The sequence below is a fragment of the Acomys minous genome (assembly GCF_964271855.1).
Source record: "Acomys minous genome assembly, chromosome: 7".
NCBI classification, from domain to species: domain Eukaryota; kingdom Metazoa; phylum Chordata; class Mammalia; order Rodentia; family Muridae; genus Acomys; species Acomys minous.
In genome coordinates this window covers 49,212,831-49,233,408 of record NC_140488.1, presented here as the reverse complement: position 1 = coordinate 49,233,408, position 20,578 = coordinate 49,212,831, and the positions used below count along the sequence as shown (strand labels likewise).

The window sequence follows — 20,578 nt, the reverse complement described above, 5'->3', positions numbered from 1 at the left end:
GCTACACAGAGAGACCCTATCTCGAAAAGAAAAAAAAAAGAAAAAAAGAAAAAAAGAAAAAAAAAAGAAAGAAAGAAAAAAGAAAAGAAAAAGAAAAAAGAAAGAAAAGCACTTGTTCTTATAGAGAACTTGGGTTCAATCCTCTGCCCACATGGTATCTCACAACAATATGTAACTCCAGTTCTAAAGGATTCACCTTCTTCTGACTTCTGAGGGCACCAGGCATTTCTGACTCAGGCCCAGAAAAACTCCCACAGCTTACTAAACCAACACAATTTTGTGTAGCAAGAGCAGCAAGTGATCCTGTATGTTAGGCTTGAGTTCCTCGAAAGAACAGTATGTAGTCTCCCCCTGCCCCTCCCCCCCCCCCACACACACATACACGGCCAGGCAGAAGTCACGGGCCTATAGATTGTAAAAAATCATCTTTGCAGGCCTCCCGAATGCAACGATCCACTTTTTGTAGTCCTCCTGAATGCAAAGAGAGACCTTTGCAGACCTCCATACTGTAAAGAACTACCTTTGCAGGGCCGCTGAATGTGGCAAACTACCTTTGCTGGCCTCCTGAATGTAACAAACTACAGCTACAGCTGTTATGGAAGGCTAGCCGTACATTCCACTGCTAGCAAACACAGGAGATGCAAGAACCGAAAGTTACGGTTTCTAAGAGCGCCCTCCCCCCATCTTGCGCTCCCCCTTGGGAGAGAAGGCATTTCCTGTACCGGTTGTAGTTTCTGTGGCTCCAAGGAAGTGGTTGGCGCCGCCATTGCTCCCGCCAGTCTCTGAGGCGCCAAGGAGCCCGCCATTACTCACGGCCAGTCTCTAAGGTGCCAGATCCCGTCTACACAGTTTAACCTCATAAAAACGCTGTGAGAAAAATGCAGAAGCGTCGCAGACGTTGGAAGGCAGCCGTGGGTGAGTTGATCAAGCTTGAGGGAGTGAGGATTTCGTTTCTCCCTTCTCTTCCTCACCACGCCTTAGAAAAATGCCGGGCATGGCGGTGCATGCGCATAATCCCGGCACTCCGGAGGCAGAGGCAGGTGGATTGCTGTGAATTTGAGGCCAGCCTGGTCTACAAAGTGAGTCCAGGACAGCCTAGGCTACACAGAGAAACCCTATCCCGAAAAACCGAAAAAAAAAGAAAAAAAAAAGGAGCCCATGTGATTAGGGCCCAGACCTGTTGTTTTCTACTCACATGGAGCGACTGAATTGGACAGAATTATCCTGGGAAAACTTCCCTCCTGCATCTAGGATCATGGTTATAGCCAGAGTCATGCCTGAGCTGAGATATCCCTCGGACATTTTGTTTTCTCAAGTCTGCCATTTTTCCCCGCCAGGAAGCCGAAATATGTTTAGCCGCGCGACCTGGATTCGGAAACGGGAGGGCAGAGGGGGAGGGCGAGAGCGGCGTTGGGGTAGTTGGTGGGTGATAAACTGAAAATTAAAGTTCATTGTACCGCACGGAAACCTCCGGCACCTTTGATCTTTTGAATTTCAAAGCTTTACTGCAGCATACTTGGCTTTCTGTCCCACAGTGCGGCAAAACATACACGTTAAAAAAAATCTATGATATGTTATCTTTTGTTCCTTTTTAAATTTTTTAACAGTTTATCTTGAAATGCTATTTTGACACCATTCTCCTACTTTTTTTGTTGTTGTTTTGTTTTTTTTGGGGGGGTTGGTTTTTGGTTTTTGGTTTGTTTGTTTGTTTTGAGACAGGGTTTCTCTATATAACAGCTCTGGCCGTCCTGGACTCACTTTATAGACCAGGCTGGCCTAGCACTCACGGAGATCCACCTGCCTCTGCCTCCCGAGTGCTGGGATTACAGTTGTGCGCCACCATGCCCAGCTTTTTTTCCTGTCCCTTGGAGGACTGTTGTATTTCCAGATAGGATGTACCTGATTTAATTGATTTTTTGGTGTGGTTTTTGGTAGTAGCACGAGGGCCTCCAGAATGCTAAGGAAGCGTTTTCCCAGGACCTTCAAACATGAGATAGATCTGTGCATTTTGCTCGGTTGGCTTTCCTTGGCCTGCCCAAATCCACACAGAGCACTATGACTCTGTGGACATTTAGCATACACTCACAGCGCTTCAGTTTCTTCCATGTCTCCTCTGGAAATTGACTGCTACTCTTTAAAAAGATAAATGTGTGTAAATCAGGTACGGTGGTATACACCTGTAATCCCAGCATTGGGGGAGACAGAGGCAAGCAGATCTCTGTGAGTTCGAGACCAGCCTGGTCCTACAAAGCGCGTCCAGGACAGCCAAGGCTACACAGAGAGACCCTGTCTCTAAAATAATGAGTGTGTGTATGTGTATGTGTGGGTGTGGGTGTTGCCTGTATGCAAATCTGTGAGCAGTGTGTATGGCTGGTGAAACCCTCAGATATCCCAGAACTGGAGGTGCAGTTAGGAGTGGCATGTGGGTGCTGGGAATTGGACCTGGGCCCTCTCTAAGAATAAGTGCTCTTAACTGTAGCTCCCAAACTGCTGAAATTAAAAAAAAATATTTATTTATTTCTATGAGTGTTCTATTTGCCTGTATGACAGAAGAGGGCATCAAATCCCATTACAGATGGTCATGAGCCACCATGTGGTTGCTGGGAATTGAACTCAGGACCCCTGGAAGAACAGACACTGCCATTAACTTGCTGAGCCATCTCTCCAGGCCTGCTGAAAAAAATTTTAAGGTCACTTTGAGAGTTCGTTTTCCCCCAGTCTTTGGCAGTGTGAGTTCTTTGATATCTTGGAATTGTTGGGTTTGGAGTGGGAGCTGAGAAAACTCAGGGTAGACAAAGAAGCTTAAAAGGAAGGCTTTATTTTCTGAGTGCAGGGAGGTGGCCAGTTCGGGATCTGAACCATGTCACCGAAGGGAGATTGTACAATATTTTTTTAAGGATGGGAAAGCAAAGCGAGGGGGCGTTGTAGCACTGTCCAATCATGTTTTGACTCAAGGGGTTCGGCAACGGGGTTTCCCTCAATCAGGACAGGAGCAGGTGCCTGGGCCTGGGAACCTGAACTTGGTTGACCCTGCCAGGAAGATGGAGAAGTTGTCCTTGAGTACCAGGCCTGCTCAGGATGTGGGCAGAAACGACAGTAAGGAGGGATGCATGTGAAGTGAAGCGTGCCTTCCCCTCAAGGCTGCATTGACAACGTAGTAGCAATTTTTATCTTAACTTCACGGGCCAATGCAGGTTTTTCCTGTAACTAGGGAGAGTGCAGCGTAGGGGGCTTCCAGCAGAATTGGGGTGGCATGGAGATTCTCCAGGCCTTTCATCCCTATGGATGAGGAGACTGTGAAGACAAAATGATAGTACTTAGAATGGAAAAAAAAATTTTTTTTGCTCGTTCCCAAGGGGATAACTTTACTTTTTAAAAATTCTCCCACATTTTCTAGAAACTAGTTTAATTTTTCAAGTCCTTAGTTTGATATACAGGTCTTATCTTTCTCCTTATATTTATAAAACAAAAAAAATACATGAAATTTGCCTTCCAAGATTCTCACACAGACCTGTTTAGTAACATATATTCAGTGCCTCTGTGTTTCTCTTATTTCATTGTATTGCTGTTGTTCATCTGCATTTTATGGCCCATCCTCCACTATTTGCTTCTTGCATATGAGAATCTCACGCCTCTTCCAGCCTACAATCTTTCTGTGATTTCAGCCATATGCATTTCTCCCCCAAAGCTCCTGAGCCCTCCTCGCCTGGCTTTTTACAAGGGGTAATTTTCAAAAATGAATATTGTAGTTTCAAAAGATGTGAATATTTTTTTAATTAATTTCTTTCATGTGTATCGTTCTTTTGCCTGCACATATGTATGTCTACTACAGATGTGCCTGGTGGAGACCAGAAGAAGGCATTAGATTCTCTGGAATTGGAGTTACAAATAGTTGTTAACTGCCATGTGGTAAGAACCGGGGTCCCCTGGATGTGTAACCACAGCTCTTAACTGCTGAGCCAGCACTCCAATCCCAACACATTTGAATATGTTGTTAGTAAACTAACTGATGAAGAAAACTGCACAGCTTATTCACTTTTACTGTGCGAATAGACATAATGTTTATTTTTAAATGCCACTTTTAAAAACCTCTTAAAGTGGAAAATTTAACGTTTAGACCTAAACTCACTCACAGCATTATCGTGTAAACTATAAAAATGTACGTAGAGTTTGTGTATAATCCTGTTCTCAGTAGCATTGTTTATAGGAGGTTTTTTGACCTTTTGGAATATATGAAAAATACTTTTTAATTAATAGTATTTATTCTTCATTAACCTTTAGGGCCAGTGAAGCTCCACCCTTAGTTCGTGCTGTATTAAGCAAGTGATGGTAGCTTTAATTTTTACAATGCCTTTAAAGGAAAAGCATATTAATTTAGTAAAGAATAAAATTCAACTAAACAGTATTTCTGAACATACCATGGTATAAAATTATTAAATAAAAAGGCAGGCCACAGATATTTTGTCATATGACTGTAACTTGAAAATATATGTTTATCTCCATGATACATTCAATACAGTGCAAACATACAGCATATAGTAGTCTTTAAAAGACTAAATCATTTATCATGCATCTGATTCACTGTGTCTCTCTGATGATTGAGATGAATAACAAATTGCTGCTAAAGCTTAATCTAATTCAGGTTTAATGTTTGGGGTACAAACACTTCATAAATGCTACCCATAAAAAAGTCATGATATTGGGGCTTGGAGAGATGGCTCAGAGGTTAAGAGCACTGGCTATTCTTCCAAAGGTCCTGAGTTCAATTCCCGGCAACCACATGGTGGCTCATAACCATCTATACATGAGATCCGGTGTCCTCTTCTGACATTCAGGCAGAATACTGAATAAATATAAATAATTATTTTTAAAAAGTCATGATATTTGTTGTTTTCCTTTTGTAATGTGATTTTTTACTCTTTTATTTTTTTAACTTTTTATTGATTCTTTGTGATTTTGACTTCATGTACCCTAATCCCATTCTTCTCCCTATCCCTTTATATCTGCCTTCCACGTTTTCAACCTCCCCCACAAAAGAAAACATAAAATAAAAATAAACAACAACGGCATGGAGAGATGGCTCAGCGGTTAAGAGCACTGTCTGCTTTTCCGGAGGTCCTAAGTTCAATTCCCAGCAAATGCATCGTGGCTCACAACCATCTATTATGAGATCTGGTGCCCTCTTCTGGTGTGCGAGTGTATATGCAGGCAGAACACTGTATATGCAATAAAAAATAAATCTTTAAAAAATAAATAAACAACAACAACAACAAAAATGTCACCATGGAAGCTGCACGCAGTGTGTCCCCCAGCACACCCTTTTGTCCCCACATCTTTACTTGCATATGTTCATTGCAGTGAGTCATCGGTCTGGTTCGAGGCCTCTGGCTTCTGCTACACCATCACCACTGGATCCTCACCAGGACTCCTCTCACATATCCTGTTGTTGCCCTGTGTCATGGCTGTCCTGCCATTTTGGATCTGCAAGACAGGCCTCTTCATGTGCTCCAGCACTTCATAGATGGGGTAGATGTTGGGGTGGGCCAACTCAGAGCCCTGGATCTGGGCCTGGGTGGAAGCACAAACAGCTTGGCTTCCTTCCTTTCCCATCTTTCTCTGTATCATATACTCCCTCTTTCTTTTTTATCTCTCTATCACATATTTGCTTGGGTTCCAAGGTGGGCACTTGGATATCTCTTATGAATTTTTTAAACCCAGGTATTGCTATCCTTTATTTTTATATATCCTTTAATTATTGATTTTAAATAACTTACCATATTCTATTTTAATTTCTTTATGTATTAGAGGAAATATTCTTTTTTTGTTTTGCTTTGTCTCTGTGTAGCCCCGGCTGTCCTAAAACTTACTCTGTAGACCACATTGGCCTCAAAGTCAGAGATCTGCTTGCCTCTGCCTTCTGAGTGCTGGAATTAAGGCATGCACCACCACCTTTCAGCTTGAGGAGAATTTTTTTTTTTTTTGGTTTTTCAAGACAAGATTTCTCTGTGTAGCCTTGGCTGTCTTAGACTCACTTTGTAGGCCAGGTTGACCTCAAACTCACAGCGATCCACCGGCCTCTGTCTCCCGAGTGCTGGGATTAAAGGCATGTGTTATCATGCCCACCGAGGAAATAATCTTATAGCAAGAAACTCTTACCAACAGTGTATCAATTTTTGTATACAGCCTATACAAGAACGGGGGAGTAAATATTTGATTCTTCTCTTATATTTTTCATAAAAACAAAATGGGTTTCTTGTGTTAAACAAATGTCGCCAATAAGGTTTTTTTGGTCACTTTTTAATATGATTTTGGTCATACAGGTTTTAAGTAATAGTCATGGCCTTCAAGCTTCTGAGTAAGATTTGACTTGCAGTTGTGAAAAAAAGTCTCTGTTGTACTATACTGGGGAAAAGAGAGAGCTGGAACAAGTGTAAAAGCAGGTGTTTCAGGTGGGAGTCCTTATAATCCAGGAGATTAAAAGTGGTGGCTATAATGGAGGAGGTGTGATGAGACTAAAGAGACATCTATTTTGGGGGGAAGGAGGATGTAAATTCTTAGTCAGTGTTTACAGGTTTGTTGAGTCTGAAATGAAAACATGAAAGAATAGCTGTGGCATCACGGGAGAAGCTTGACAATGAGCACAGCTAAGGTAATCCCAACTAATGCGTGCCATTTTCAAGACGTGTAGCTAGTATGTGGAAAATATATACTCATTGCCATGAAATGTTTCCCCCAATCCCTGACCTGCTAGTATAGATTGTTTCACCGTGTACGTTTAGACTCCAGAGACTTATTATGGTCCCATGTGATCCATAAGGGTGTGTGGAAGAGCTGGTATGGAAATGTAAAAAGACTGAACTAGAAATTCTTAGGGCAGAAGAGGAAACATTTGAGTTAAAATTCCCACTTTACTCATAAGAGCCAGCTTGCAGTCCTTCCATCTCCCCATCCTCCCATCCCCCACCTTCCCTCTGCTCCCTCTTCTCTCCTCTCTAACCCTTTCCTTCTCCCCATGCCCTTCTCTCCTTTCCTCCTCCCATTCTCACCTCCACCCCTCCCCACTCTTTTCCCTCCATCACTTTTTTTCACCCAATGCTCTCCCCTTCTTTTCCTCCCTCCTCTTCTTCATTTACTTCCCTTCTTCTTTCTCCTTACTCCCCCCCCCCGCCCCTAAGTTCGTGATTACTTTGAGTTTTTGTTTGTTTGTTTGTTTGTTTGTTTTGAGACAGGGTTTCATTATGTAGAGCTGGACATCCTGGTACTATGGAGATCAAGCTAGTCTGTAACTGTTTTTTAGCTCAAACTAGCCTTGGCCTTCCTCTGTAAGTTGGCTAGCCTCCAATTTTAAGATAAAATAAATTATTTTTAATTCTTTACTTTTGATAATTCTGACTTTGTAAAGGTTTAGCAAATGTCTTTGCATTACAATTTTTTTGGAATGGTTCCAGAAAAATTGAGTACATTTATTCTTTAATTGGCTTGTAGAATTTGGCTGTGAACAATCAGATTCAGAACATTTTTTTTTACATAATGTTTTTGACTCTTGCTAATTACACTTCATTTTTTATTCAAATTTTATAGGTTATATGTGTTCAGAAATATATCATTTTCTTGTAGGTTTTCCAGTTTGGGGGTATATAGTATTTTCTTAAGGATTTTTTTTGTATTTTGTTTCAAATGTCTCACTTTTCCATTTCTATTTTTATTACATTTAGTTATTTTTCAGTTCTTAGGTCTTTTTTCTTTGTTAGTCTGGCTAAATATTTATTGAATGTATTTTTTAACCATTCCCCCCCCCCTCTCTCTCTCTCTCTCTCTCTCTCTCTCTCTTTGTTTTGTTTTTCGAGACAGAGTTTCTCTGCATAGCCTTGGCTGTCTTGGACCAGGCTGGCCTCAAACTCACAGCGATCCTCCTGCCTCTGCCTCTGCCTCCCAAGTACTGGGATTAAAGGTGTGTGCCACCACGCCCGGCCGAAACCTAACTCTTTTTTCATTGATATTCTATCTTTAATTCTTTTTACTTTTATTCCTACTCTATCTTTAATATTTCCTTCTATGATGTTGAGTTGGTTTATTGTTGCTTTGTTTTTAGTTATTGTTTTTTGAAACTCTATTGAGTGTAACTCATCAATGTGTGGCTAAATGTCTGTTTTTCTTCTTAATTCTAGCAAAAAATTATAAGAATATTCCTCTCCAAGAAAAGGAAATGGATGAGAGTGTTTCCCAAGTAGGTTTTGGAAAGAGGAACTTTTATGATGCATATTATGAACGTATTCTTCTACGTCAACAACTCCAGGGCAGTTATGGAAACATGCAGAGAAAAGATACCCATAAGAACCGTCAATTACTATAGTAAGTAAGAGGCAAGATGGCTTGCATGTAGTATCCCTTGGGATTGTACAACTTTCTCGCTCTGTAGTTTTTCTCTCATTTCAAGAAAAAAGTAAGCAGTGATGGAAGTCCTTAGAAAGCTTTGAGGGATGATTATTGGTGAATTAACACTGGTCTTTGAATAGATTATGACAATTCTAAATATTTATAAATCTCTTTCTATCAATTTCTCTATAGCAACCCTTATGCCTTCAGAGTCAAAAAAGAGGGTGATGCACTTTGTGCAAGATTCCAAGATCTAACTCTTTCAGAGGAAGAAACTAACAGTACCATAGACGATGATGCCTTTGGGACCTGGTTCAAGATCACAGTGAGTGTACTCACAGGCGACTAATGTGCGAGAGAGGCAGGTCAATGGTGTGACTTCGATCTCATTTAAGGATAGATTCAGAAAAAGGAATAAAAAGACAACACATTAGGTTCACGAAGGTAAGGTCACAGGAGGAAGGTAGTGGTGTAAATAACTGGAGAGAACATGGAGAAGCTCCCCCCAGGTAGCTCAGCGTGCTTCACACTGGACAGCTCTGAAAGCCTAGTGGGAAGACCGGGTAAGCCTTAGTCGATAATCACCCGAGGGCTTGTAAAAGTAAGCAAGCCTTGAAGATTTTAGTATTTGGAAGAGAAGCATTGAAAGATAAAGAAAGCTTAATTAGGAAAGCCACACACAGAGAGAAGGAAACTTGGGAAGGAAAGAGAGAGAAGAGAAGGACGGGAGGGAAAGAAAATTGTGCCGATTGTCTCCACATTGCCAGTCTTTATGACGAGTAGAGCAGGGTACAATATTACATTTGATTTGTTGTCTTAATGTCATGTATCGTTTCTCTCTTATTCCTTGTTTTTGCCCCCAGATTCCAAATGGGAGACACTACAAGAAGACGTGGTTAATAAGTTTACTCCAAAGCCATTGCACTGTAGCCTTCACGCCAGTTGATGTAAGAGATAACACTGAATCCCAGTGTGTGCACACAGGAGATAGGGAGAGTCCAGGGTCACCACCGGATGCTGGCCTCCGGCATCATTGTTATTGTTTTCATTCCTTATAGTTGAAGTACATCAGAAACCGGGTACAGTTCTTCATCCAAAATCCTCAAAGTGCCTTTGAATTAAGGAATATAAGCTACCAGATAAGAGATGAGGAGAACAGAAAGGTCAGTGTCGGTGGAATTCCTTTTAACTACTTCTTGCAGAGATGTAGCCAGGCCAAGGGTGAGTCTGTGCCTGCGATGGGAAATCCTGATGCTAATCCTCCCCTCCTTTCACACAGATCTTTGTCTATGTGAATGCATCTGCTCAGCCTCCATCTGTGCAGTATAAGTTAACACCAGAACAACTGTTTAAATTAAAGGTAGGCCGGATTCAAGACACATTATTGCCACTTCCCCAGATGACCCTCCCCCCCCCCCACACACACACATACACTCAGTGAAGTTCCTGACACTCTCTCATATCTGTCTCTGCAGTTGATCATGAAGAAGCGATATAATGTGTCCAAGAAATCTCTGTGCCTCAAAAGGTTTCGCTTTGAACGAGGTATGACTTGTAGGTGGTGAGTCCTGTTGGGAGGAAGGCAGCTGTAAGCTGTAAAGGAATCTGCACTGAGGCTGGTCTAGAGAGACCTCACTTGGCCTTGTAATTACTTTCTCTCCATTTCCTGAAGAATTGGTGAATTGTGGGATTGACATGCTTATGAGCAGAAGAAGCTGCATGGATGCCACCCTTAAGATCATTAAGAAGCATTTCTCAGAGGTGAGGTCACAGATACAATGATGGTATTATTTGGATGGAGGTCCTGAAGGGATGGCTTTCAGGGAGATTTGTTTCTGAGGACGTGCATAGTAACGATCATGCTCAATCTTGCTCCCCAAAGCTGCTGTCCTTGAACTTGAGCAACAACAGAATATGTTGGCTAGATGGCCTGTCTGAATTAATAGAGAAGGCCCCACGAGTCAAGAGTCTAAACCTTTCAAAAAATTGGGTAAGAAGATAAGATTTGGGTGGCAGGTGGAAGGCAGTATACGTGTGACTGTAAGAGCCAAGAAAAGTGCCCTGTATGAGGGTAGGGGCTATCGGTACTAGGATATATATATACATATACATATACATATACATATACATATACATATACATAGATAGATAGATCTTTGCCTGAGACACCTTTGTCATTTCTTTCCTGTTTTCTCAGATAAGAACAATGTGTGAATTAGAGAAGGTGAAAGCGCTGAAGCTGAAAGAGCTGTGGCTGGAAGGGAACCCCTTGTGCAACACCTTCCCTGACCACTCTGCCTATGTAAGGTACATACTTGCTAACACCTCCTTGCCTTCCTGGATACCATCGCCCCCTGGTGGCCTGAGCTGCTCTCTGTGGGAGGAGGCAGCCCTGGTCCTCTGGGAGGACCCCAGGGCCTGCTCTCTCCCCTGTCTCTGTACTAGGCTGTGCTCACAGGCCTCCTTGGCTTCTGTCCTGTCTGCCCTGCCTCACCTCACATGGGCTGTGTTTCGCTTGTGTGGGCTTTCAGCCTCTTCCAGCAGGATCGGCGGTGCACCTCAACAGCACCAGGCTCCTTCCCCAGTCCTGAGAGGAGCCTCCCTCCCTATCTTGCTCCAGAATGGTCCCCTCATGTGTCCCAGGCTGCCCTAGAGGTTGCCCTGCCCCAGGCTGAGGGCTGGGATCCTGGGTGTTGCTGACACAGACGTCACTTCTTGTGGACTACTTCTGAGGTCTCTGTCTTCCTTGAGGCAAAGCCTGGGCTCTCCAGATCAGAGGGATCCAGGAGTGGGCCATGACTGGGGAGCTGAAGGCTTCCTGGAAGAGGAGGGGAGGGAAGAGGGCAGAAGAGGGTGAGGAGAAAGAAAGACTGGCCTCCTCGGGGCCTCCACCCCTTCCCTCTCTACCTACGGATGGACCAACCCGCCTTGCTCATCATCCTACCTGGCATATAAGAGGAGCCTTGGGTAGCCTGGGACAGGAACCTTGAGTCCTTGGAGAAGACCCCCACACCCAGGCAGGCCCAGGAGCCCAGGAGTCTTCAGGAGAGAACAAAGTGATCATAACAAGAGCCACATGGCCTCCATCCCATGCTGAGCTGCTGACTCGCCCATGTCACTTCTTCAGCTTCTGGAAAATGGTTCTTGCCTCCAGAGATCGCCTTTATCCCCAGCTCACTCAGGAAAATTATAGGCCTGCATGCCCTGCTAGATTCAGTAGGGTGCATGCCTTGGGCTAGGTTCCTGGGCTAGCCAGGCATGAAGGAAAAGGCAGCAGAGGGCTAGGCAGAGCATACCCCACTGCCTTTGCATTGCTTCTCCTGTCTCTTTTGTGCTTACTCTCCTGTCTCCCCCATATTTCCTTCACCATCTCTCCCTTGCCATCCGTTTCTGTCACCACCTACCATTCCCCTGCCATCTCCTTCTTGCTTCCCTGAGCCCTGTCTCCCTCAAATGGAAACACATTTCCGTTTCTCACCGTTCCCCCAGAATCCTGGACACCTAGTAAGTGTGACAGGGCCCTGGGCTCCAGTCTAAAGCCTCGCTCCTCTACAAGGTCTTCTCTGGAGACTCTGAGAAAGACGAGGGAGGCAGGGACAGAAGGAAGGCCCTGGAGCCTGGGCTCCCCATGTGGCTTCTTGGGGCCCTGGAGAAGCAGGGCCAGGGCAGTGTGGGTGGGAGCTACCCAGGCATGGGAGAAAGGTAAGGAGAGGGAGGAATACAAGAGGGAGAAGCTGGGGCATACAGGAACCGGGGAGAAAAACTACTAAGAGTTGAACTGTCTGTCACTTTTTCTGGCTTTTGACTTTTTCAACAGTGCGGCTCTGAAATATTTTCCCGAGTTGTCACAACTGGTAAGTTCCTGCCTTCGTCATTTGCCTCGTTTTTAAACACAAGAGTCCCATTCCTGCTCCCAAGCCTGTTGTGTCTACGTAGGTAACGTGTGCCTCAGACCAGTATCCATTTAAAATGCTATGGATTCTTGAAAGAAAAAAAAATCATGGAAAATTTTCCCTTGGGGAAAAGTATGCCATAAACAGAGAACGAAGGAAGGAGGGGGAATGAGGAGACATCTTTCAAACACTGTCCTCTCACAGCGTGTGAATTCCCCAGATGATCTCATACCTGAAGGCTGGCTCCAAAGCCTTCAGTCTCTTTAGCTCCTTGGACATCCTCATGGGCCCCTAACTTCTCCCTTCATGCAGGATGGCAGGAAATTGTTCCCAACAATTGATGCGGACAACTTGGAAATAATAAAGCCACGCAAGGTGAGGAGTGACTATACAGATTCAAGGAGTTACGAGGGATGTTTTTGTCAGCCACACAGTTAAAAAAAGTGTCTTTCCTTTCAGGAAACCTATAAAGGACTCGAGAAGCTGAAGAGTCTGGTCATGCAATTTATGCTTCAGTGAGTTAGTTGCCTCAGAAGTGTGTGAAAGTACAGGCCAAGCTGGCTTGGGCGATCATTGCACAAGTTTGCATATAAGTCTCTGGATGGCATTTAGGACTTGTCCCCTTTGCTGCACTTCCCACAGGTATTACTTGATCTATGACTATGGTGATCGGCGCCGTCTCTTCACTGCTTATCATGCAGAGGCCTGCTTCTCCCTGACCATTACTTTCAACCCTAAGAAGCCAGACCTGTGAGTATCACAGCTGAAGCTTTATGCCGGAGCAGCAGGTTCCACGTCTAGCACGCGCGCGCACAGAGGCGAAAGCACCCTTAATGACTGAAAGGTTCTCTTGGTCCTCTTTTTTCTCCTAGGAGGGGCTTGGAAGCATACTTTAAGGATAGCAGGAACATCAAGAGGCTCAAGGATTCCTGTAAGGATATAACGAAGTGGTAAAGAAGGCAGTAAAATAGGACAAGGATCACTGGGGGAGAATAACCGCCATCTTTGCTTCTCTCTACAGTTTTGCGGATGGAGCTGCTGAAGTACAAAAAATACAACATCGTGACCTGCCTCTATGAACTGCCCCAAACGCAGCATGATTTAAATTCCTATGTAGTAGACCTTTGTGCCGAGACAGTGAGTACCTGCTTCTCCCTTTAGGCCTGACCAGAAAGGTATGACTAAGTAGGAAATGGTAGAAGAGGAGTCAAAGTCTTAGTTTACCCTTTTCTTTCTTTTCAGGAAAATATGATTTGCTTTTCTGTCAATGGATTATTCAAGGAAGGTAAACGTAGAATCTCAGTAGCCAAGACCTTTTAAGGGCTTCTTTCTTGTGGCAGAGGTCCTTACCAGAACATTCCCAGCTGTATATTTATTCTCGTTCTCATTCTCTCTCCTCCTTCCCTCCTTCTGTCTCTCCCTCCCCCCTCTCTCTCCCTCCTTCTTCTTCTCCCTCTGTCTCTTCCCCCATGTTCTCTTTTCCTTCTCGTCTCTTCTCTACTGATTCACTGTTCCTCACGTGTTCATCTGAGCCCATGCCTGTCTGCCCTGTAAAGTTCAGGCATCAGGACTATAGACTTTGGTTTATCTCATTTCAAGTTCTAGTTTTCTGAACTATGTCTGCCCTGTTAACCCTTAGTTCCCTCCTTTTCCAAATGTAATTAATAAATAGCCGTCCCTTGAGCAGCTAGGAACTAGGAATAAGGTGGACTAATGTGTCAAGGAAAGTAGTCCACATTGAGAGGCCCTACCATGGAAAAGTGGGTGTTTCTAGTGTTACCATCTATGTCCCTGAACTTCCTCTTGCCGCTTAATGAAAGATTGCCCCACTCTGGCTTCCTTCTGGGTGACACACAGTATCTTGTCAGACTCTCATTGCCGAGTAGTGTGTGAGTTTTTAAATCACGTGCAACTCCAATGGATTTTTGTTTTCCTTTCTTTTGTTTGTTGCCATTGAAGTGGAAGGGAGGTCTGCAGGATGTATTCGTGCCTTCACCCGGATATTCATCTTAACTACTGGCAAGCATTGCAGGTGAATACTTTGGTGTGACTGGCTATAGAGATAGCCATTCAGTGATTGAGCCAGTGGTGCATTAGAATATTCTCAAGAACATTTCAATACTATAGAGTACAAACAGGTAAACTCTAAGAAATAGTCTTGGTAACTGATTATGAGCATGGACTGTTTTTTGTTTGTTTGTTTGTTTGTTTTGCTTCTTGACACTAGTTAGCTGTGTGACCTTGGCTAAGTTATCCATCTTCTCCCTGACTCAGCATTCTCTGGAAATGTGCAAGTGATCACTTCTTTTGTAAAGGGTAAATAAGCTAGAGTTGAAATCTACAATTTAGTCAAACTGGTAGGCAATCGCTCAGAAGGTGATCCTATAGCAGGGGAAATGAAGATCAGCTAATAAAGCACAAAAAGAAAGTAGGGGTCTGCTCTGAAAAGCCACCTTTCTTCCAGGCTGTGCATTGTGAACGATAAGATGATTCTGAGGACTGCCAGCCCCGAAGAGGCCAAGAACGCCTTCTTTACCGCCAGACCCAAAATCTCCTTCACCAATCAGGAGATGAAGGATGCCTCCACTCAGACAGATTTGAAGTGAGTTCTGGCTATAATCTTGATTTGAAAGAAGTAGAGACTTAATGGAAATTTACAGCTATTCAGATATTGTGAAGCCAAGTCATAGACCAATTTTTTACAAATATGCATGAATTTTATAATGACATTATAAGCAATTTTAAAACAATGTAATGTTCATATCAGATATCATGATATTCTGTATGTCAAATCATAAGGAAAACATTAGATGGTATTATAAATAATAAGACATGTCAGTTTTATTTGAGGGTTTAAAGTCTATATGCAAAATTCAATTGCATTACTCTATTCTGGCAGTGAACAATTAAGAGATAAGTTTAGAAATAAATTTTCAATATCATGGAAAACAAGTATCCAGGGATATTCTTAACAAGGATGTGGAAAAGTTTTGCAGAAATAAGTAAAACTTAAACAAATGGATTAGAACACTTACTATTGTTCCTATTATATGCCCATGCAAACCATATAAAAATCTTCACCACTGCCTATGTATGTAGAGATTTATAGATCTGTATTAAAATTCAAATGAAAGTAAAGAAAATAGAAAAATAATGCTGAAAATGAAGTAGTTGGAAAACTCAATACAAAGGTACTATGAAGGTACACTAAAGGATAAACAAAGTAACGCTAGGTGTGATACATAGAATAATAGACATAGATACATAGGATAATAGACAAAGTATGAATCCAAAAATATTAAAAAATGTATTTTCACATTGATAGATTTTCAAACAGAGAGCCAAAGATACCAAGAAGGAAAAATCTTTTTTTCAGCAACTGGTGCAGGAACAAGTGGTTATCCCACTCACAATAGAATCAAATTTTACCTTATCACATATCACATATAAAAATAAATAAAATTGAGGCTGGTACCAAGTGTGGTGGTGCATGCCTTTAAACACAGTACTCAGGAGACAGAGGCACACAGATCCATGAGTTACGTTGGTCTACAATAATGAGTTCCAGGCTAGCCAGAGCCACATAATGAGACCTGGTTTAAAAAACAAAGAAACAAGCAAACACACACACACACACACACACACACACACACACACACACACACACACGAAGCAAACAAACTGCAACAACAAAAACCAGCCCAGGCTTCTGCAGTGAGGGAAAAAATGAGCACAAAACCCTGGCACCAATTTGCAGCAGCACATAAGCTGGGCATAGTTGCACACACCTCAAGTCCTAGTTTATAGAACTTTAGTCTCAACTATATCTGCAGAAAAAGTTCAAGATCTGTCTGACTTACATGAAACCCTGTCTGAAAAATTCATGCATGTGTGCTTACATGCATACAAAATTTATAAATATATCTGAAAAGCCAGGATAAAAATTATAAAAGTCTTATAAGAAAAGAGAGGCTCTGCATTATTAAATTAAACAATGGTTTCTGACACCTAACTACAAAAAAATACAAAAGCTGTTAAAATCAGATAAGGTAGATTTTTTGAATCCAGTTTCAGATCTTTTTGCTTCAAAGACATTATGAATGAAATGAAGAGTGATAAAGAAGCTATCTCCAGTTGACAGCCTCTTGCAAAGAAAAGAAAATCAGCATCGAGTCTCACTGGTTATATAAACCATACTTAAGAGTAGACCCCATTCCCAACAGTACATGATCAATCTGAAATGAATTCAATGATGGTTTTGAAGATTTGTTTTTGTCTCATATTGCTTTGTTTGGGCATTTTTTTTAAAAATCTCACTAGTCTTTTGCTGGTATATTATGCTTTCCAATTTTTATCTTTGTGGAGAGAGAGTGTGTGTGTGTTTATTGTACTTTTTCACTGTTTTTTTAAATTCTGGTTTGTTTTCTTTTAAAATTTACCTTTTTGGCCAGGCATGGTGGCGCACACCTTTAATCCCAGCACTGGGAAGGTAAAGGTAGGGGAATCATTGTGAGTTCCAGGACAGCCTGGTCTACAAAGCAAATCTAGGACAACCAAGGCTACACAGAGAAACCTTGTCTCAAAAAACCAAAAAAATAAAAAAATAAAATTTACCTTTTTGTTTTCTGTATATAGAGAAAGAAGGCATGAAGTGGGATAGGTGGGGAAGATATGGGAGGAGATGGAGGCAGAAAACCATAAGATCATACTTTATGGCCTGGCATGTTGGTGTATGCCTTTTATCCCAGCATTCAGGAGGCAGAGGCAGTTGGATCTCTGTGATTTCAAGGCCAGCCTGGTCTACAGAGTGAGTCCAGGGCAGCCAGGGCTCTTGTTACATAGAGAAACCATGTCTCAAAAAAAAACCCTACTGTGTGAAGGGCTGTGGTGACACACACCTATAATCCCAGCACTCAGGAGACTGAGTTAGGTGGATCTCTTGGATTCGAGGCCAGCCTAGTCTACAGAGTGAGTTTTAGGATGGCCAGGGCTACACAGAGAAACCCTGTCCTGACCACCCCCAAAATAACAAAGAATAAAAATTCTAAAAATGAAATGAGAAGTAAATCCAGTGACTGAGAAACATTTGATAGAGGACTTTATTAAAAAAAAAAAACACATGACAAGTTCTTAGAAGTTGATAACAAAAAGACCTGCACTACTTTTAAGCAATTAACCAAATTCATTTATATTTTGTATATGCATGCTTATGAGGAGTGTATTGGACTTAAAGGACAACTTTCAGAAATTAGTTCCACCAGGGTCCAGGGGAATGGAGTTCCGGTTGTCACACTTGGTAGCCGCACCTTTTACCTGCTATCCTTCTTACATTTTCTCTTCCTCTGATGAAACATCATGACCAAAAGCAACTTGCGGGGAAGGGATGGGTTTGGTTCAGCTTGCAACTATCTGGACATACTAAATCAGTAAAGGAACTCAGGGTTGTGACTCAAAACAGGAACTCTGGATCTGAAGCAGAGGCCGTGGAGGGGTGCTGCCAATTGGCTTACAGCCCATGGCTTCCTCTCCTTGCCTACTTAGCACACCCAAGACCACCAGCCCAGAGGTGGCACCACCCACAATGAGCTGGTCCCTCCTCATCAACTATCAATGAGGAAAATGCAGGCCAGGAGTAGTGGTGCATGCTTTTAATCCTAGTACTTGGGAGGCAGAGACAGGTGGATCTGAGTTCAAAGACAGCCTGATTTACATAGGAAGTTCCAGGCCAGCCTGGAGTAGAGTACACCATGTCTCAAAACAAACAAAGCAAAATGAATAAATAAGTCAGATAAGTCTGAGCTTTGTGATACATGCATATAGTTGTAGCACTTGGTAGGTAGAGATAGGAGGGATGGGAGCTTAACCTGATCCTCGTCGGCTACACAGTGAGTTCAAGGACAGCCTGGACTACATGAGACTATGTTAAACAAAAAGGCAGATCTATAAGAGCAGATTAGTGGTTACTATAGAATCTAGAAATGGAAATATAGGAGTGACTGCTAAAGGGTAAGGAGTTAAGTTTCTCCTTCATCTTCTATTTAAGATGAGGAAAATGTTTTGGAGTTGGATAACTGTGATAGTTGTATAATATTTTTAATATATAGAAAAATCACTGAATTGGACACCTTAAAGTAGTAAGTTCTAGGATATGACTAATATCTTAATTTTAAAACAATGGGATTTTTAAATTTTCCACTTGTCATTTCCTTGAGCTTCTTTTTTAATGAGTAAGATGAAAGGTCTGTTATTCTTAGAAATGCCCCTGTGATTTTGCTTTGAATTCTTCTTGGCATAAGTGGTGACAAACATAAGGAAAACAAAGGCCTTTCTTCACCATTACAATCGGGACAAGTCAGGCACACTTGTCCCAGCAAATGAGTAGTATAGGTTAGGTGGTGGCACTTCGTGGTCAGTGCACCTTTCTTGTAGTAATGGAGAGCACCTGTCCTTCTCCCACACCAGGTATCTTGAGGACGAGTGGAACTGCATTGGAAATGAGGATGCCCACTATCCAGTTGAGGTGAGGCCCAGGAACCAGGCGGGTGAAAGATAAATGGCCCTAGGCCTTCACCAAAACAGAGCCCCAGTGCCTGGGGATGGAACTCAGGATGTGCGGCTATTCTAATACCCCAATTGTTTTCCTCCAGACCAAGGACGGAGCTTCAGATGAGTTCTCCAGACAAAACTTCTAAAAGGAGCTCTAAAAGGAGGTCATCTTCCTCTACATTATTGTTTCTTTCTAACAAACATGACTGAAACTAGAGGCCTAGTGACCAAGAAGCCAAATTAACACAGAGGCCAAGTTTTGTTTGCATAATAAAAAGCATTGTTGCACCTTGTGTCCTGAATTGCACTTTTCCTGTTATAGAGGAGCCAGGACCTAATGGCCCCCGTGTACTCCCATTTGTCCCCACATATATCTACCAGGCTGCCTTCTGTAGAAACTTGTGACTAAATCCTCACAGCAAAGGACATATGGTAATTACCAGTGATGAGCCTTTGGAGACCAGGAAATGTGTGGAGATGCTCTATCTGGAGGCTTGCAAAAACCATGTGTGTGACCTGGTATAACCAGGGCCTCGATGGGGCTGCCACCAGGTTAATGGGTCTGTGACAAAGGGAAAGGTGGCAGGAGTGCACACATTCTACATCTTTCTGATCCTTGGGATGTGTGCCTTGATGCGTTTTAGACTTGCATGTAGGTGAATGGCAAAGGGGGTCTTTTCACAGCTCCCCAGTCTTCTCTCCTGCCTCCTTCCATTCTGGAAGGTGCTGTACAAGGACTGTACAAGGACTGACTGCTGGGGTCCAGGAGAGTCAGCCTGCCTGCGAAAGCATTGCTCCCAGAACATACGTAGGCTAGTCCATGCTCCTGTTTGTTTCTTTGTTTTATTGTTGTTGTTTTGTCTTTTGAGACAGGGTTTCTCTGTGTAGCCTTGGCTGTCCTGGACTCACTTTGTAGACCAGGCTGGCCTCGAACTCACAGCCATTCACCTGCCTCTGCCTCCCCCGAGTGCTAGGATTACAGGCATGTGTCACTACCTCCTGGCTACGTCCATGAGGGAGGGCCTTGAAACACTTATTTTCACAGCAGAGGCACACACTCTCACTTTGGGGCCAGTTCTGTGGCCTTTCACAAAGAGAGGACTTAGTAGTTCTGGATTTGAGGCAGGTGTTAAATGGGAAATCTGCAAACATTGTTTCCCAAAACATGGATTTCCTCTATTTCTGTAATGCATGTAGCTGTCATTTTTTTTTTAAAGAAAATGAACTAATAGTGTCACAGAGTTTTCCAGTTACAAGCATGTAAATGGTGACCCTGATGTTGTCCCATCAGTTGACAAGTTATGTCTGCTTCTGGTTGTGCTTGGCGTGATTTCCTATTAGTTGTCATTTATAGTTCTTTTTTCACTTTTTTTTCTTTTTCCTTTTTTTTTTCTTCTCTTTTTTCACGTTTAAGAGCTTAAAAATATGTGATTTATTTAAACTGAGGAAATGGGTTTCAGTATGGAACTCTCACACTTGTTGTTGGTCCTTTTCCTCCCTAGCCCCTGAACCCCTTGTGCTAGTCCCCTCTTCTCCAAAGCAGCCCCCTCCTGTTTTCATGGCCATGTCGCCTATTACCTTTTCTGTACCGTTTGCTTCCCTCCTTCCTTAAGACCTGTTTTTACCCTCCCTTGGTCTCCTTTCTAGTCTGTAGACATATGCTGACACTTGCACATGCATACTGAAATACGTATTAAAATTGAAAGCTTGAGTCCACCTGTAAGAGAAATTTCTGTATTCTGACCCTCTGAATACAAATTACT

The 20,578-nt window shown here is 42.7% G+C and overlaps 1 protein-coding gene across 1 annotated transcript; it reads left to right on the top strand.

Moving 5' to 3' along the window:
- Positions 1–780: 780 nt before the first annotated feature.
- LOC311602352 (nuclear RNA export factor 2-like) lies at positions 781–19,103 on the top strand. The gene is made up of 21 exons (XM_084790300.1): positions 781–915; positions 8,169–8,352; positions 8,569–8,701; positions 9,240–9,323; positions 9,435–9,539; positions 9,656–9,736; positions 9,852–9,921; positions 10,049–10,137; positions 10,259–10,366; positions 10,574–10,683; positions 12,194–12,230; positions 12,582–12,644; positions 12,729–12,784; positions 12,912–13,019; positions 13,142–13,200; positions 13,291–13,406; positions 13,512–13,554; positions 14,229–14,301; positions 14,734–14,871; positions 18,732–18,789; positions 18,917–19,103. Exons 1-21 carry the CDS (start codon positions 879–881, stop codon positions 18,959–18,961), a joined length of 1,797 nt encoding a protein of 598 aa, XP_084646426.1. The 5' UTR covers positions 781–878; the 3' UTR covers positions 18,962–19,103.
- Positions 19,104–20,578: the final 1,475 nt, after the last annotated feature.